This window comes from Danio aesculapii, chromosome 13 (assembly GCF_903798145.1).
Source record: "Danio aesculapii chromosome 13, fDanAes4.1, whole genome shotgun sequence".
NCBI lineage: Eukaryota > Metazoa > Chordata > Actinopteri > Cypriniformes > Danionidae > Danio > Danio aesculapii.
This window is the reverse complement of record NC_079447.1, coordinates 52,121,143-52,141,695: the sequence shown is the minus strand read 5'-3', so window position 1 is coordinate 52,141,695 and position 20,553 is coordinate 52,121,143. Positions and strand designations below refer to the sequence as shown.

Here is a 20,553-nt window from a genome sequence, read left to right as displayed (position 1 = left end):
ATTATTATTATTTTATTTTTATTATTTTATTATTATTAATAATTATTAATATTATTATTATTTATTATTATTATTTTATTATTATCATTATTATTATTATTATATATTATTATTATTATTATTTTATTATTATTATTATTATTAATTATTATTATTATTATTTTATTATTATTATTTATTATTTTATTATTATTATTATTATTTATTATTATTATTATTTTATTATTATTATTATTTTATTATTATTATTATTTATTATTATTATTATTATTATTATTATTATTTTATTATTATTAATTATTATTATTATTATTTTCTTAATATTATTATTATTTATTATTTAATTATTATTATTATTATTATTATTATTATTATTTATTATTTAATTATTATTATTATTATTTATTATTATTTTATTATTATTATTATTATTATTATTATTACTATTATTATTATTATTATTATTATTATTATTATTATTATTATTATTATTATTACTGCGTTTACTATGTTTATAAATATATATACTGTATATGCGCATCAATGGATTTGCTCTTCATTGTTTGAACTTGTTTGGTGTGTTGCGGCTGGAAGGGCATCTGCTGCATAAAACAAATGCTGGATAAGTTGGCGGTTCATTCCACTGTGGCGACCCCAGATTAATAAAGGGACTAAGCCAACAAGAAAATGAATGAATGATTGTATATATATATATATATATATATATAATCACCATTTTTGAGAGAGACAAAAATGCACACACACATACATCTAGATTATTAGATTATTATAAACCAATCATTGTAAATATACTGATTCTTATTATTTATAATTACTGTTTTATCCATAAATGTTGATTGTTAAATGTACAGTTTATTCTCATTTATTATTATTGTATTTTAAAATTATGATTATTTTTTACCACTACTATTTACTGTGTTTACTATGTTTTTAATGTAAATTTTATAAATGCTTTTGCATTGAATTAAATTGAATTGAATTGAATTAAATAGAGAGAGACAGAGATTTAAAGCACATTAAATTAACACAAACTTTTAAAAACCACACATTTCTCATTGAGAGAGAGAGAGAGAGAGAGAGAGAGAGAGAGAGAGAGAGAGAGAGAGAGAGAGAGACAGAGATAACACTTGTGGCTCAATGAATGAATCTCAGCCCTTGTGAATGTTTTTTTCCTCCAGTGAAAGCTTTGTTCTCCTCTAAATAATAGTTTCAGTGGCTGTGTGTATTGTTCATGTGAATGGTGAGAGATTTTGTTGACTAAGGTTTATTATTTTTTGAATGGGGAAACATCCCTGCCCTGTTTTTTTCATCTTCTGTGAACAGACAGGCATTGTTTGCTATCATGTCTGGTTTTAAATGAATGGCTTCATGCACGTGATACTTTGTTTTCGAGTGCATTAAAAAAAGTTGCTAGAAATCACTAGTTGGCTCCAAATGTAAATTTTTCCAACCCAAATTAAATCGTAAATAGTGCTCAGATCATTTTAAGGTAGTTATATGTTAATATCGCTATTAATAAACCATTAACTATGACTTTTGTCTTAATAGTAGTTTTGAGGGTTTAGGTATTGGGTAGGATTAAGGATTTAGAATAAGATCATGCAGAATATGTGCTTCATAAGTACTAATAAAGAGCGAATATGTTATTAATAGGCAGCTAATAAGACACTAGTTAAGGGGGCTAATAATATTGACCTCAAATGGTGATAAAAATATTAAAATCTGCTTTTATTCTAGCCGAAATCAAACAAATAAGAGTTTCTCCAGAAGAAAAAATATTATAGGAAATACTGTGAAAAATTCTGTTCAACATCATTTGGGAAATATTGGAAAAAGAAATAAAAATAGGGCGAATAATTCTGACTTCAACTGTATGTAAAGCACTTTGAGATGCTAAACGCGCTATATATAATAAGGTCATTATTATTAACTTCAGTGTATTTGATTTCAGAAATTATAGAGAGCTCTGAAGTGCACAGCAAACTGTTTCTACACTTACATAACACTACATATTTTACAGTACACAAGAAGTCCATTTCTTCATTTTCTTTTCGGCTTAGTTCCTTTATTAATCCAGGGTTGCCACAGCGGAATGAACCGCCAACTTATCCAGCATATGTTTTACACAGCGGATGTACTTCCAGCCGCAACCCATTACTGGGAAACATCCATACACACTCATTCATACACATACACTATGGACAATTTAGCCTTCCCAATTCACCTGTACCGCATGTCTTTGGACTGTGGGGGAAACAGGAGCACCCGGAGGAAACCCTTGCAAATGCAGGGAGAACATGCAAACTCCACACAGAAACGCAAACTGACCCAGCCGAGGCTTGAACTAGCGACCTTCTTGCTCTGAGGCGACAGCACTACCAACTGCGCCACTGCGTCGCCCCAATTCACAAGAAATGAAAAGGGAAATGTTCAGGTCACTGCATATCAGTTCAGCGCTAATTGATTATTTTTAAAAGCAATTAGGCTAACAAATATTAAAGCAATTGTATGAAGTAAACACTAGACAGTTGTGCGAAGTTAAAGCTAAGGGTTGCACAATGTTCAGCAGAAATATGATGATGTTTGTCCATGCGTGTTTTGTAACAAGAACATTTTGTGGCTGGAATAAAAGCAGCTTATATATTTTTAAAAGCTCTTTTTAGGGTCAATATTAGCTCCCTTAAGATTTATTTGTCTTCGATAGAAGCAACGGTAACACTTTAGTTAAGTTATGAACTGTTTAGTAGTCATAATGTATGATCTTATTCTACATCCCTAATCTAAACCTAAACCCAACCTCTACCTTATTAACTATTAATAAACAGCTCATTAGTAGTTTATTGAGCCATTAGTGTTAGTTTATGATTAGTTAAAGGTGCTGTATGTCAGTTTTTGACTCTTCTAAAGCTTAAAAACACTATGATATGTTTGCAGATATTCAGAAACATGCTCAGTGAACATTCTTGTTTATCTGAAAAACAATGCTGAAGTCAGATATTCTGCTTTGTAAATGTGTTCTCCGTGCCAGAACGGCTGTCTTTGTTTTGGTCATTTAACCCGCCCACTGCCAGTTTAACCAATCATATTACAGCATCCTGCCGGGTTGCCTTGGTGGAAAACAGCATATTTCTCAAAACACGCGTTCATGACCGAAATACGACCTCCGGTGGACAGTAGCAGACTCCGAAATGAGTTTCACATTAGGTTATTAATTAGCAAATATTATAAATATTACCAATGTAAACATTAGATGAGCAGGTTACATTGTAACCCACTACATGACGAGATTTGCAGTGATGAGCAATTTGGCTGTTTGCACCAAGATGAAACATGACAGAAATGTAAATACAGCCATTGAGAAGCACAGAATAGTGCACTCACTGCACTCCAACAATGCTAAGGTTTATAATCTAATTAATACAAATTAAACCTCTTTAACATGATTAAATGTAGATGCTGAATCACTGATATGTTTGCTTGCACTGAATCACAGTTCTAAAGCTCAATTTCAAATGGTTTATTTTATGATCTATATCTGCTGCTGCTTTCAGTATATGGCAATAAATGTCATGTAAAATGGCATTCAAACTCACATTATTAGCATTTAATACTGAGAAAAAAAAGCACATGAAGTTTACCTGAGGTAAACATTTTAATAGTTCTCTGAAACCATTTCTAAAATATACATTTCGGCTGTTGGTTAGGACAAAAACTCCTTTTAATATGGAGAATATTCCCTCTATCGTGTGCTGTTGCTTTTATTTTAAACACGGTTAAAATCAGCCTTTAGGCTCGATAGTCAGGCACACTCCTGTTGGTGTCGTCAATCTGGCAACCTGCACTTGCATGTGTTTTGAACTAGGCATGCAATACCTAGTTCAACCAGTAGGTGTCAAACCTGCACGTTTAATACTGTGAATTGTAATAGTGTTACTTAAACCACTGTTGTGCAATGACTAACCTAATTAATCAGACTCGCCTAGTTACCTAATTAATATGGTATATGTAAAGTTATCATATGCAAAACTTTAAAACCAAATAATTGTCTTAAGTTTGTAAAAGCTGTGGTGTATTAAAAATGAACAAGTGTCTAGTGCAGTAAAGTGTAAATATTTCTCCAACTCAGTATGCAGGGAGTTGTGAACAGTCTCAGCGATTGCGAAATGGGGAAGCTGTCAGAGGTGAAGAGGTTAAGGAAAGAGTTGTGTGGGATTCGAAGAAAGACTATTCTGAAATAATCCAGGCAGTGAATACAGAAAAAAGCTGAACATTTGTGTTGAGTCCAAGTCTGTGATGTCTCCGGGACGTGTTTACAGCTGTTGACGCCACATAGACGTCTCATGAAGCAAATAAAAGGCATTTATCTTTCTATGACGCCACTTATTTGGATGAACTTGACCGTTTGCTGTGCTTTAAAGCCGCTCGATGCTGTGCTGTATTTATGAACAGAGCAGAAAATCACAGTAATTTGTTAGAAATCTGTTCTTAAAGGGGTAGTTCACGCAAGAAAGTGGTGAGGAGGCACGGTGGCTCAGTTGGCATTTCTGTGTGGAGTTTGAATGTTCTCCCCGTGTTGGCATGGGTTTCCTCTGGGTGCTCTGGTTTCCCCCACAGTCCAAACACATGCGCTATACTGTAGGTGAAGCGATGAACTAAATTGGCTGTAGTGTATGAGTGTGTGTGAATGTGAGAGTGTATGGGTGTTTCCCGGTACTGGGTTGCCGCCAGGGCTAAATTTATGCCGGAACACGGCATCGATCCCCCTCCTCAACCGCCCTTCTCCCCCATCCGCTGTTCACTTTCGATTTCTTCCGCGACTCCCCAACCCTCTTCACTGTCGTCCATGACACCCCCGGCCTGCTCACTTTCGTCATCCACTTTCATGCGTGATCATGTCGGATCCATTACCCCATCAGTTCCGGGACCTCGCAATTCACTAATTAAGCACTGGTTGCCGCTGTGTAAAACATATTCTGGAACAGTTGGTGGTTCATTTCGCTGTGGCGACCCCTGATAATCAGGGACTAAGATGAAGGAAAATAAATGAATGTTAAATAAGTGATTGTTTACTTTACTTAAAAAAAGTGAGTAAACCCATTGTAAATTGTAACCGTTAAGTAGATTTAACTTAATTTTTATAAATATGCACAGATAATTTACTTAATTTTTTTAAGGCAACAAGTTTATTCTTTTTTAAGTAAAGTCAACTAATCGCTTTAAAATCAAAGGGTTTACCGACTTATTTCGAGTAAAGTCAACTAATTATGTTTTAAAGTGCACCCACGGGTTATTTAAGATGTAGGTGACTTGTTTTTGTTCAGTAGAACAGTAAAGACGATTTTGAGCTGAATTTGTGGTTGTTGGTGATTCATATAATGGCAGTGAATGGTGACAGGTTTTTAAGACTACAAATAAACACATAGAATCAAGTCCAAATCAATAGTCAAGGCTACTAATGACACCCTGAGGTCATCCAACAGCAACCAGACTACAATCAGACTACAGTCGCACATGCGCCACACTGTAAACAAAGCGACCTCTGGCTTTGCTCCTTCTTATCTGCTCTCACTTCTGCAGATGTATGTGCCCTCCAGAAACTTGCGTTCTGTGAATGAACGTCGCCTCGTGGTTCCATCCCTAAGAGGGAAGAAATCACTGTCCTGAACTCTCACATTCAATCTGCCCAGTTGGTGGAATGAACCTAACTGCATCAGAACAGCAGAGTCACTTGCTGTCTTCAAGAAACAACTAAACTATTTAGTCTCCACTTTCCTTCCTAATCTGCAACTGCCTCTCTGGCTATACCACTAACTGTACTCTCTCTCAGAAAACAAACTTACATTACTAATGCTTTGCTTCTTAGACTTTACACTCCTGAAACTCGCCTACGGCACTTACTCACTGCTGCTCTTATAGTTGTGTAAATTGCTTCCTTGTCCTCATTTGTAAGTCGCTTTGGATAAAAGCGTCTGCTAAATGACTAAATGTGAATGTAAACAAATGATTTCTGTCTTATTTTTTTAGTTGAATCAAATTTTTTAGTTGAATCAAATGAACTTTACTAATCATCTCAACTTGCATCAAACAAACTGACTAAAATTTTAAGTTAAACTTCATATAACTCTAAAAGACGCCATTTTAAAAAGAAGTTAATTTATTAAAGTTAAACCAAATTAAAAATATTTGTTGTCTTGACTTTTTGTCATTCATTTTTTACAATTGTGAGCTGTTTATGGTAACACTTTAGTTTAAAAACAAATTCTAACTATTAAGCAATATTAGTTTTGGATTGTCTGCAGAACAAACCACTGTTATACAATGACTTGCCTAATTACCCTAACTTAATTACCCTAGTTAAGCCTTTAAATGTCACTTTAAGCTGAATACTAGTGTCTTGAAGAATATCTAGTCTAATATTATGTGCTGTCATCATGACACAGAGAAAATAAATCAGTTATTAGAGATGAGTTATTAAAACTATCATGATCAGAAATGTGTTGAAGAATAAATCTTCTTTCCGTTAAACAGAAATTGGGCAAAAAAAATATACAGGAGGGCGAATAATTCTGACGTCAACTGTACATATAAAAAGTAAAGAGTTAAAAAAATAATAAAAAAACTAAAAATAAACCAAAGGAATATTTGAAATACATTTTTTTAATCATATAAAAGCTACCCTAAAAAGTATGTCTTAAAAACACTTGCGTTCTGAATGTAGGTGTCAATGATGACAGATTTTATCTATGAAGTTCACTGTGGAGGGCACTACCAGGAAAACAGAACAAATCTTGCTGACGTAAAGTTAACAAGTACCAGAAACAAAAACAGCATTCTTTATTCGGTCTACCCTTTAATCCATTGCATCTCCCACCTCCATCCACTTGCCATGAAAAAAGACCTGTCATGCCGTTGGCAGAGGTTACGGTGTTTCCTTACAGTTCCTCCCTCAGCATTCCAGTCTAATTATGAGACACTACGGGCTCCGAAACACCAGACGGGGAAGAGGAGAAACAAGAGGGCAAGAGAGCAATGCTGCGTCCTAATTCCGCCCTAAAGAGCATTCAAAAGCAGAATGAGTGTGTCCCAGACTGTAGTATGTTGAAAGGAGTATGCCAAAGGTTCCCGGATGCTCTACTACAGGGCTATTCAATTATGGGGGCCAGCTCATGAACAGCATCACAAATGAGGGGCCGGAGAGATATAAATTGCAATATAAGGGATGACGCAACAGCAATATCAGAGCCCATATGCTGTATTTTTGCTCCTTAAGACACCCACGTTCATGTTATGTTTGAACTGCGTAAGAATTAGGGATGAAACGATTATAGATTTTGTTTGTACGATTACATAGCCTGAAGAACAATCATGGTTTCACGGTTATTATGCATTCATTAAATTCAATACACTAGTTTAGAAAATCACAAGAAAGCTGCTCATGTTTTAAAGTGTTATTTAACACTTAGCTGATGATTGATAGGAGGAGAGAGCCCTGAGCTCATAAGATCCTCGAGCCCGGGGCTCCCTCCCATTGCAAGGTGAGAGGGGAGTTTGAGCTCAGGTAGATCTCGAGAACTCCCCTGTCATGGTGGCTGAAGAGCAGGTAGTAGTCGCTCTTTAAAGAGATAAGTACTTGGTAGGAGCATGTCTGTAGTGCTGATTTGGAGTAGTCAATATGCTTAGGTGGCATATTTTTGGACGGTGGAAGGAAACCGAGGGACCTGGGGGAAACCCATATAAGGACGGGGAGAATGTGCAAACTCTGCACCGAAACGTTGGCTGGTTTGGTAAAGACTGGAAACAGAGATGTTTTTGCTGTGAGGCAACAGTGCTAACCACTGGGCCACCGTGCCACCCATCTAGGAAAGGAGGAGAAGTAGGGGTGGAAGGGGGGATTCTTCAAAACGAAGATAGCGGTGATACGTAACCTAGGGTATTCATGGTAGATTAGGAATCGTCTGATTGGTGCATTGTAAATTGGATAAGCACATGATCCTCTCGAAATTTGTTTATGAATAAACTTCACTTATGGCTGCTCAATAACCAAATACAGCACAAGATATCAATAACAAACAAACAAAAGTCCATTTCTCTTTGGATTTAAAAATAAATGAAAAATTTGGGTTTTTGGATTTTGGATTTTGGATTTTGTTGTAAACATGAGTGATGATTTTACAATGAGAATAAATGACAGAACAATGAATAAATAAATAACAATGTTAAATGTCTAATGTTAATTTAAGCGATATATTAGCTATAAATGTAAATGAACTGTTTCACAACTGTTATCATCTGCGTTCATACATAATCATTTTAATAGTTTATAATTATTCGTGGTACGTATCTTTTGTTTACATTGCACTGAAAGCCACGCACAACTCTCACCGCTACAGCGTGAGCTAATTTCTACTGTGTGTGCCTGGAGGGCGCAAGTGCGTCGGTCCACTTGCTAGCTGCACGCGCACCGCTCCCAATATGCGCACATCTCCATTAGAACGGCCGCTGCTATAGTTAATCCAGTGTGCGTGCGCATTAGCCTCGGTATAAGCTCGGAACTTTAAACTTGCGCAAAGTTTTGCATACTTTTGTTTAGTTGCAGCAGTTTTGTTCCGTGCAACAGAAACGCAGCGTTGAGAAAACGTTACGATTAATTAACCGTGACGAATTAAAGCGTGGTTAATAGTGAAATCGGCTAATCGTTGCATCCCTATTAACAATATCAGTGCATTATATAAAAGGCCAACATATCCAAATGTTATCGGCTGCTCGCGCCACTTAACTCACGCTCTGCGCAGCCTTCAACTGCAGCTCGTGCTGTATTGAACAGACGCACGTCACTTCATAACTATAGCGACCGTTTTTTGACTGAATTAAATTTATTCTTAATGTCTTGGTCATACTATTTGGCGGGCTGGAACAAATTGCCTCGGGGGTCGGGTTCAGCCTGCGGGCCGCCAATTGAGTAGCCCTGCTCTACTATTTCCCGTAGTGTCGAACCGTCCAAACTCAAAACACTAATATTACCCACAATACATTGGCCGTTGGATGTGAATTCGGTTAGAACTACAAACTCGAGTAAAAAGTGTAAACAAACTACAAACATGGCGGACCTTCGAGACCAAGACGAGATTGACAGGGCTTGAAATGAAGCTACATAACGGTCCGTCAATGAGTAAGAAGTTCATCCCAAAGCTTGCATTCTCCTCTGCTACACACTCAAAAGTATATACTATTTATTCAGCAAACAAGTACATACTTAATGGACGTAGTATAAGTATGTGAATTGTGACGCAGCACATATCTGTTTCTGCCTTGTGTGATGTCATCCGAGAGGTTGCCGGCCGCTTTTGTAGCTTTGTTTCTCTCTCTCTCTCTCTGCCCTCCCCTGACAAGAGGAGGAGAGCTGCTGTCAGAGCAGGGGAACACTAAGAAGTTAAGTCAAATGGGACAGGGAGACAGAAGGGGAGAATTAAAGAGGGTCAAGCGTCCACCAATCAGCATGAGCCGTCCGCCACGGCAGATGTTGGCTGAATAATGTGAGGGGGGGGCGGGGCCTTGAGCTCTGTGCCAGGAGGGTGTCTCTGTCATTGCCGGTCGGACCACAAGAGAGAAAGGAGCCGCTTTTTTGTTTCTCCTGGAGAGCTTATGGCTTTGTTTTCCCAGATTTGAGGATTTGTATTTGGATATGCCACCATTACGCATACAGGATTTCGCAGTGTGGATGACTCTGAATATGTTTCTATGTCTGACGTCTGTGATGGAGTTATGAAGAGCTGAGGATACGAGCAACAATGACAAGTTGCCACAATAGGGATAAATGGAAACCGGCTGGATTGTCATCTTGGAAGAGGATGTTTAAGAGGAAGAAGTGATGCGTGTGTTTGAGAATAGGCTAAAGTTTATTTTTTAATATATATATATATATTTCATTGACTTCATGTTCGACATCAGTGTTTTTGGTTTGTATTAAATTAGTCTTACACTTATTTGTAACAGAAATCTGGATAAATTCCAATTATTAACTAGTGACTTATTGCCTATTATTAAGATATTGGCTGTTTATTATCAGTTATATAGCACATATTCTGCATGATCTTATTCTAGATCCCTAATCCTAAGCAATACCTAAACCCAACGACACCTTAAAAGCCATTATTAAGCAGCCAATTGTCATAGAAAGTCATAGCTCACGGTTTATCAATAGCGAGAATAGCACCTTAAACTAAAGTATGTATTTTACTACTGCTGTATTTATTTTCTCGCCCATGCCTAGCGATGTACAAAAGTAAATACACCAGTTCAGAGTTTCTTTGATGTATTTTCCATGTCCGTTCGGACTTGCTGCACTGAAAATCTCATTGACGTTTACCTCATTGTTATACATAATTCGTAATTTACTGGCATTATGGGCAAACCTCTAAGCAGACCTGATTGTCTGAGACAGAACCCTTCTTGTGTGGGCAAAGGAGATGAGGAAGATCTCAATATTGATGATTGCTACGTCCCCCAGAGGTCCATATATGATACTGTACGTCTAAATGAGCAGATCGACTCGGGCTCCAAAGGAAGCCTGGCATCAAGGCACTTTGTAGGGACTTTACCATACAGCCATCGAACCCTAGACATAAGTGCTCTCTGTGGGAACGGCGTCTTGGCTTCCAATAGTGCCTTTGAGCTCCGCAGCAGGGATGCAGTGCGATTGGATGAGCGGGTGGTGTTTGATGGCTTAAAGCTTAATGGAGATATTATCCGCGGTGCAGACACCATGCTATGTAAGCCACGAGTTGCGGGTGAGAAATTAGAGGCGCCTCAGCACCGCCGATCATGGCGGACTTTCGCTCCTACAAACCTCAGCGAATACAGTAGTTGCAGCGAAACTCTGTGCAACGATGAAACTAACCAACGTGGGTTGAATCGAGTGGCACGAGGACGTAGCATGACAAACTCTCTTACCTCTGAAGGAGATTCAGGACTGTGTAGTCCTACTGTGGACAGAGAACTACGAAACCCACGAGCTCACAAACGAAACGCACCCAGCACAAGAAGCCTTTCTTCTGCTGAAGGAGTGCATGTTTCTGGGGATTTAAAGACTTTGGGTTCACTTAGCTCCTGTAAGGAACAGTTCCCGTTCTCTAATGTAAAAGAAAGGTTTGCACGTAACAACACACACGATTCTGATCTGAGTGAGCGCTCTGCTTCAAACAGCGAATGCATTGATATTAATGGAAGTAGCGGAGCGCAGAACTTCACAATGTTGTCCGGATATGAGGAATTACCCACAGCTGAGCTTGTCGAGGACACTTGTTCGCAGGATGACTGTGAGCTGCTCGGTGTTTTAGTCACCGAACCAAAGACTCTCCCACATCGCCAGCATAAGAAGAATCATGTCACCAAGGACGAAAAGTGCTATGAATGCGAGCAGAGAGCTACGGACTCCAAAATGGCCGATTTGGAGGATTTCTTGTTGTTGGTCGAGAGGGAAGCAGGTTTCGCTAATGGATTAGTTGATGAAGACATTGAGAGTCTGTTAACATCCATAGCCGAATGTTCGCAGATGGAGCTTGTGGCTTTGCCGTCCTCACAGGTACTCCGAAATATGGACCATGCACCATTACAAAATCGCTACGTTAGGATCTGATGATCAAAGATGATCAGTGTTTTCATCTTCACTACCTGATTGATACGCCATATAAAGCAGGTCTCAGGCCCTGTTTACACTGATACGTTTTAGGGTCCCACTTTATATTAAGTGGCCTTAACTACATGTACTTACATTCAAAAAGCAAATACAGTGTACTTACTGTGTTCGTAATGTAGTGCAGATCACTTTTGGTGTTATTGAGGGTAGGGTTATGGACAGGATTGATGGTATGGGTAGGCTTAGGGATGGGTTAAGGTGTAAGGGATGGTCAACAGTGGTGTAATTACAGAAATCAGTTACTAGGTAATTATATGGATGTATTTAATCAAGCATAAGTACAATGTAAAAACATGTACAGTATTTTTGCAATAAGTAAACAAGGGTTAATTTCAGTGTAACTACATATTAGTTAAGGCCACTTAATATAAAGTGGGACCGATAACCTTGAACAAAAATATCATGGTATCACTGTATTGCGATTACTAATTTCTACTGAAAAGTTCTTTTTAAACGTCTGGGTAAAAAACTTAAACTTTTTTCCCCTTTGAACACAATATATATTGATTTTGTGAAAGATTTATAATATTTTTGGAGCAGTAAACATGAAAAAACACAGATTTCTTTATAATTATAAGATAATTAATTTAAATGCGTTAAAACGGCATATTTGGAGATGTTTTCAGCCGGAGATACTGTTGTCCTAATAAAATGTTAACAAACAATCTTACTCATACCTTAGGAACGCTATTGCAGAAAACTTTGACGGTTTTAAAACCTTGACTTTTCCAAACCGCACTATACCTTTACTCGTCCCATTCCTACTGTCATGCGCTGCAGCGTATGCGACGGTCTCCCCAGGTGAGAGCAGTGCACGTCGGACAGTTCATCAAGGATCTACCACTGGATTTCATCTCACGATAGTTGTTAAACATGATATTAAATTAATCGTGTCTCTATCTACGACTCTTCAGTCTTTTGAGTCATGTAACATGTTTTGGCTGAGCGCAAAGATAAGGTAATATATTAATTTATGTAACCACGAAGACTGATTCTGCACATTTAACTGATTGCTTGCCTTTATTTCCTTAACTTATTGTACGCTATACTTTAAAATGACCATTATTGATGAGAAAAAAATGATATTCAGCAAAAGAGAGGGTATGTTTCGTATTTTCAATGAGGCAGTTATGTTATCGGCTCTGTTTAGTTATAAATATGCACACAGTGAAGGTGACGCTCATATAAATATGCAGCTACACAACGCCTCAACATTTTTAGTGTCTGTGTGACAACCCCAGGATTCAAGTCGGATGTGGCAGATCCTGATTGGGTGCCATGGTTGCTCACCAATTGGTTCAAAGCATATAAATGCCAGTGTGTGCTAGCTTCTGGAGGACGGTGTGGCTACTTGGCCGTCCTCGTGTCAAGACCATCTCTTTATTTCGGCAACCTTATGGTTTTGTTTGGCATTATTTATCTGTGTAGTTAAAGTTAGTTAGTTTCTTTATTATTCCCTAGACGTTTGTTTGTTCCTTGATTTGTTGTTCTATTAGTTTTATATAATAAATAAGTTGCATATATATTCAATTGCAATATTAAAATGAAAATAGGCAGTTCCTTATATCATGTCTTCATTGTTAAGGTGTAAAACAACGTAGCCAGGGTGATGTGAATGATGCTATACAGTACACTGTTCCCTTTGAAGATTTACCCGACGTGTCCTCGGGAGTTTGTTTTCCATATCAAACTTCTGAAGTCTAACTTACGAGGAAAGGGGCGCAAGACTGAACTGTGCGCTCTTAATATTGAGGAAAAAGCCCCAATCAGATTGTCTGCAGCCACGCCTCCATTTTAAGACGTCTACGTTTTCCCCAATCCACACTCACACAGAGCAGCAGCAGTTTAAAACCAAAACGGCCTCTTCAGCGTTTCCAAAATGCTCCGTTTTAAAAACTCTGAGGTAGTATGGACGGAAGGCGTAACCATAACAAAAGTCATTTGCTTTAAAATTAAAGGTCCATTCACACTGGGACACTTTTTGCTTGCGTTTTCCGTCTACGTTTAACACCTCGTGACTAAATAAAGAGCGCCCACGCGCGAAACGGCAGGTGTAAAAGCGTCATCTTTAAAGAAACACCTCAGGCTTGTTTTTTTTGTTTTGACGCGCCACATCAAAACCTCCTCCACCAATCAGATTGCCACTTTTGTTCATGTGCACAAAGCTGTTAAAGTTACATTAAACAGCTCTTGGAGACGCTCAAGCGCAAAGCTGTCAATACGAGCGCACATTGAAGAAGATGCCCAGAGGCGATATGAACGTGGAGCTGATCATTGCACTGGTGAACAATAATAATTTCTTCATTTACCTAAACCATCCATGCTTATTCGAATCGCCAGTAACTTTAACAACAAGCATGTTAACCTTCTCTCTTCTTCTTCTTTTTTGTTACAAGCGGGTGTCAGAAGCTTAAAGTTGTGTAGCGCCATCTAACATCAAGGAGTGATTTTGTATACTTTTCTGCTTGACGCCAGTGAAAATCGTTTGGGTTTGACTCGTCTCGAAACACGCTGACGATAAACGCAAAGCGTCTCGGTGTGTACGAGCTTTAAAACGTATTAGTGTAAACAGTAGAGATGCGCGATACCACAATTTTTAAATTCGATACGATATCGATACTTTTTGTTACATTTTTTACGAGACCGATACCGATATCGATACCACTTACTATTTAAAAAAAAAACATCATTTTTCATCATTTTGTGTGTGTGTGTGTGTGTGTGTGTGTGTGTGTGTGTGTGTGTGTGTGATATATACATACATGCACACACATCCATAGTTTATACACACACTGCATACACATACATACTGTATATACACACTGCACAGATACACACACATTTATATTTAATCTTATTCACCTAATGGTAACGAGAGAGAAAGAGAGAGAGAGCTGATTTATTTTATTTATTTATTTTTATTTGTATTTAATTATTATTATTATTATTATACTATATATTATAATACTACTATTTGCTGTGTTTATAAAGGCTGCTTGTATTGTTGCTGTGTATGACTTTCTCATCACAAATATTGCTCGTGCGATGCTTTTTCAGCTGATGAGCACCTCAACACGCTGCGTTACCTCTCTGCCATCGTGTCATTTCGTAATGCAGAACTGTGCGACTTGCGTGTGTTGAGTACGTAAGTTATCTGAAAGGCACATGATCGCTCACATCACGTTCGCCGCAGATTGATTGGTGTAACGTCTTATATGCGAAGCATCACTGACAATCCTGTACACAGCGCTAAAACATTTAGTTATGCAGAAATTATTAAAATATAGTTAAAATATCGATACTTTAAAAAATATCGATACCAAATTGAAAGCTTCTGAGTATCGATATATCGATACTCGAGTATCGGTGTGCACATCCCTAGTAAACAGGGCCTCAGAATGTACGAGAGGCACTGCATTAAATTTGATTGTTTCTCTCCATGTCTTTAAATATAAAATGTACTTTACCCCAGTATTTTCTAAGTCTATTTAACTGACTGTATTTTAATTACATTACAACATCGATGCTGTAAAAGGAATCTTATAAAATTGAAAATACCCACAATAACCTTTCACCGGAGGTTTATCGTTGGCTGAAAAACACTAGATGTGCATATAGCCCATTGTTTGATTAGCCTTTCCTGGGAGGCTGGCTAGCGCTGTTGGCCCTTTATCAGATTAGCAGACAGCTGAATTGAGTTTCTGCTGATTGGCGGTCAGTGACTCAGATCGTGATCTGATGTGATCGTGCACAGCTGTTGATAACGAAGTAGCAGCTTCTCACAACAAGCAGTTTGACTGCCACTATTTCAGGCAAAGAGCTTAACCTTATAAGGCCACTGGCCAGTGTTTCTAGTTATCCTGCTGAAAGGACTAACATAGCTAGCCAGTGGCATATGTTTTAGATGATAATCTCCAGAGCCTACTGTAAAAAATAGCTTAAACCAGCCTAGGCTGCTTAGCTGGTTTTAGCTGGTCGACCAGCCTGGTTTTAGAGGGGTTTTGGCCATTTCCAGGCTGGTTTCCAGCCATTTACAGCCTAGTCTTAGCTGGTCAGGCTGGAAGATGACCAGCTTAAAACCAGCTTGACCAGCCTAGCCAGGCTGATAGCGCAGACAAAAGCAACTACGTCCAGCTTAAACCAGGCTGGTCAAGCTGGTCAAGCTGGCTTTAGCTGGTCATCACCCAGCCTGACCAGCTAAGACCAGGCTGGAAATGGCTGGAAACCAGCCTGGAAATGGCCAAAACCCCTCTAAAACCAGGCTGGTCAACCAGCTAAAACCAGCCAACCATCCTAGGCTGGTTTAAGCTGGATTTTTCAGCAGGGGAATGCAGAAACAGTTTTCAGTGGTTGTGATCATTCCTTTATATCGATCTCCTACAGGTTTTCCAAAAGGACGTGATTGAGTCTCTGCAGAGCCAGTTCCAGGAGTTAAACACTCTTGGCCAGGCGCTGATCCAGAACGCCCCCAAAGGCACCAGCACCAAAAACCTGGATCACGATCTGGAGGAGGTCAACACCAGGTGGAACACGCTCAACAAAAAGGTAAGCTCTAAGTCTTCATATAAATAAAACACAATATTCAGATTCCAGGTTAAACCAGGGGCGGACTTAGTGATCAATTCCAGGTTCTGTATGGGGGACAAGCATTGAAACTCGAAACATTCTCTTTCTCTATAGCAGGGGTGTCCAAACTTGGTCCTGGAGGTCCGATGTTCTGCAATGTTTACTTCTAACCCCAATCTAGCTCTTATGCTGCGGTCACATTAGAGGTTGTGCATGCGAAATTCTGTTGTGCGGCGCTGCGAAAAGGGGTGGGATTAAACAAGATGATTAGAAATAAAATGGCAGCATGGTGGCTGAATAATAAGCGACTAAGCCGAAAAGAAAATGAGTGAATGAATGATTAAACATTAAAATAAGCGAGCGATTGCTCCATGTTTTAAATGTCTGTCCAGAGAGGTCATGTTTTAAACTTCGACTGGTCTCACGTAATCATGCGATGCGATTTTCGCAGGTCAACACAGCGAACTGCGAAACCTGTCGCACGAGCTTGCGTTTCCGGTCTGATGCATTCGCGTGCGTATGAATGGAAGTCTATAGGGAGAAAAGTGCAGTGTGACCGCAGCTTCACAAGGCTTTCCAGAAACATCCGTGCAGGTGTGTTGAGGCAAGTTGGAGCTAAAATCTGCAGTACACCGGCCCTCCAGGACCCCGTTTGGACACCCTTAGATATATTTTTTTTCTCTATAGATTTGTTTTTTTGTAAATAAACTGCAAGTTAAAAATATATTTGAAGTGGTACCTTTATCTTCTTAATGTAAAATTAAATACAATAAATTCACAAATTAAAAACAAGCTAACTATGTGCAGCCATATTGATATTTACATGTGCAGTATGTAGGGAATGTTCCACTATTCATGAGGGCCCGCCGTTTTGAAAAGAAGTAATAATGTTACAATCTTAATGGGTATAGAAAGATTTTACAACACATGATAGAATATTTATAAAAAAGCTATATGATTCATTAAAGCATTTATTGGCATTGGTTGGGGCTCCTTAATTTCCTGGGGCTGCTTACCTCGCTTGTCCGCCCCTGGGTTAAACATCATATAGGAATTGTTTGATTTCTTCATCCACTACACTCTGCAATGCTCATTTTTTTTGCAATATTTTGCTATAGCAGTCATAATGTTTGTCAGTGCTGGTGAGTAACTAACAAGTGCTGATGCCAAGACATTAGCTAGACTTGTTTTAGTAATCTGAGAATAGTTTGTTTTCCAATTAACCTAGCTTTCCCAGTGTATACACACTATATTGCCAAACGTTTTGGGACATCGACCTTTACATGCACGCAAACTTTATTGACATCCCAATCTGTTTAATATGAGTTAGCCATCATTTGCTGCTATAACACTCTTCTGGGATGACTTTCCACATGGTTCAGGAGTGTGTTCGTGTGTTTGTTGAACTAGGCAACGTCAGCTTAAAATATGCCGTGTCTGATGCTTATTTACGTTTACAGAAACATCATCAGTCGATTTAGTTGATTTTCCAATAAATTAACTCATAAATAAATTAAGCAATAATAATTTGATAAACCTGTGGCCATGGAAGTGATTTGGAGGGGTGTCCCACTAGTTTTGGCAATGTAGTGCATGTTGTAGGATAAGTAGTGTGAGCTGCTACATCAACAAGTTGAGTCATTTGCAACCCATTGTATATATAGTATGTGCCCAGGGCTACATTTTTGGGAATTGGGAAATATGTGGCTGAAGCGACGTCTGCATGCCGTTTTTGTTTTCTCAAATCCACTAGAGGGTGACATGTGCATTTTTGACATTTTCAAATATATTACTAGACTAGGGCTGCGTCCGAAATGGCCTACTACTCAGTAGGTACTACATTTGACCGTTAGAAAAGTACACACAGTATAAATGTGAGTATGAGTGGAATTGGGACTTACTACGTCCGCCATTTGTCATTATCACGTGACCTACCTGCATGACTTCTCTCCCATTCATGTGGGATCATGGGGAAGCGTAGCGTCCATCGGATGCACACTTCAGAATCTCACCAGAAGTAGTAGGTCATCCAGGTACTTATCGAATACTGATTTACAATTATATGAATTCGGACATACTACTCGGCTTGCATACTGTTTTAAGCGTATTAAATAGTATGGAGTTAGCGGTTTTGGACGCAGCAGACATTTTCTCATACGTGCCATTTTTCATAAATCCACTAGAGGCCGCTGTGTCTGTTTCTCGAATACGTTACTGGCCCACATTTGCTCATCATACGTGCCATTTACATTTCTTTTTCGCACGTATCCGTGAGAAGCCGGCTGACTTTTTGTGCATTTATCTGCTTGCTATTGACTGACCCACACACCTTGCTTCCATTAACCCAACCAATAGTGTTTTATAAAAGCAAACTAGAAGAGAAGACTGCATTGTGACCGTGTGCATTTACCAAGATTTCACAATGCTTTTTGTTTGTTTGTTTTGTTTTACCTGCATTTTATTTATTTATTTATTTATTTATTGATTGATTGATTGATTGATTGATTGATTTATTTAATTATTTTTATTTATTTATTTATTTATTTATTTATTGTTATTTATTTATTTATTTATGTTTATTTATTTATTTATTTATTTATTTATTTACTTATGTTTATTTATTTATTCATTGTTATTTATTTATTTATTTATTTATTTACTTATGTTTATTTATTTATTCATTGTTATTTATTTATTTATGTTTATTTATTTATATTTATTTATTTATGTTTATTTATTTATTTATGTTTATTTATTTATTTATGTTTATTTATTTATATTTATTTATTTATGTTTATTTATTTATTTATGTTTATTTATTTATTTATGTTTATTTTTATTTATTTATTTATTTATTTATTTATTTATTTATTTGTGTTTATTTATTTTGTTACATTTATTTATTTATTTATTTTTATTTATTTATGTTATTTATTTTTGTTTATTTATGTTTATTTATTTATGTTTATTTATTTGTTTATTTATTTATTTATTTATGTTTATTTATTTATTTATCTATTTATTTATCTTTATTTATTTATTTATTTATTTATTTATTTATTTATTTATTTATTTATTTATTTATTTATTTATGTTTATTTGACAGGGACAATGCAGTAAAACATTGCTACAGTTGAAAGCAGCAGAAACATCACATCTAGACTTCATTCTAGCCAATGGCTAATTATGCAGCCTTAGTCCCTGCTTAGGCTTTTTTACACTAAAACTTCATTCTTCTAGCTAAAAAAATTTCACAGTATTTCTGATAATATTTTTTCTTCTGGAGAAAGTCTTATTTGTTTGATTTCGGCTACAATAAAAGCAGTTTTTATATTTTTTAAACTTATTTTAAGGTCAATATTATTAGCCCCTTTAAGCAATATTAGATTTGGATTGTCTCTAGACAAAAAAAAACGTCTTTGCGTTAAACAGAAATTGGAGAAAAAAATATACAGAGTCTAATAATTCATGAGCGAGGGCTATATAATTCTGACTTCAACTTAATGCCAGAGCATGTATTTGCAATTTCCCAAATTTGTTGCCCTGGGCACGTATCCCCAATGAGGTCATCCATCAACACTAGTGTATTTTATGATCTCCACAGGTTGCAGAGCGATCAGCACAGCTTCATGAAGCCCTCCTTCACTGCGGACGCTTTCAGGATGCTCTGGAGTCTCTGCTCAGCTGGCTCACAGACACAGAGGAGCTGGTGGCCAATCAGAAACCTCCGTCTGCTGAATTCAAAGTGGTCAAAGCACAGATACAAGAGCAGAAGGTGCGACGACAGACATGCTCAGACTAGGGCTGCACTGACATTATGACGATATTTAGTTTTTCTGTGTTATACAGCGGGGGAAATATGTATTGAACACCTCTCATTCTTCTCAGAAAGCATACTTCTAGAGGTGCTGTTGACTGTTCCTCAGATGTTGATAACAACCAAAGAAATCCATATATGCAAAGAAAACAAATCTAGTTCTACAAATGAAGGTATGTGTAATAAAATGAAATGACACAGGGGAAAATTATTGAACACATGATGAACGGGAGGTGAAGTTCGGCAGTGAAAGCCCAGACAGCAGCTGAAATCTCTCAGCAGTTCTTCAGCTCTTACTCATTAAATATTAATATTACTGCTTCAGTCCAACATTTACATTAGCAGGAGGATGTAGATGAAACCAGGGTGGACATTTCAGCAAGACAGTGATCCAAAACACAGCCAAGGAGACTCTCAGATGCTTTTAGAGAAAGAAAATTGAGCTGTAGAATGG

General features: G+C 37.4%; 1 protein-coding gene across 1 annotated transcript in view; it reads left to right on the top strand.

Moving 5' to 3' along the window:
* The window catches only part of dst (dystonin), a 360,347-nt gene that overhangs the window by 246,473 nt on the left and 93,321 nt on the right, over positions 1-20,553 (top strand). The window contains exons 63-64 of the mRNA XM_056470777.1: positions 16,100-16,261; positions 19,887-20,057. Coding sequence (XP_056326752.1) covers positions 16,100-16,261; positions 19,887-20,057 — 333 coding nt within the window. The remainder of the gene's footprint in view (positions 1-16,099; positions 16,262-19,886; positions 20,058-20,553) is intronic.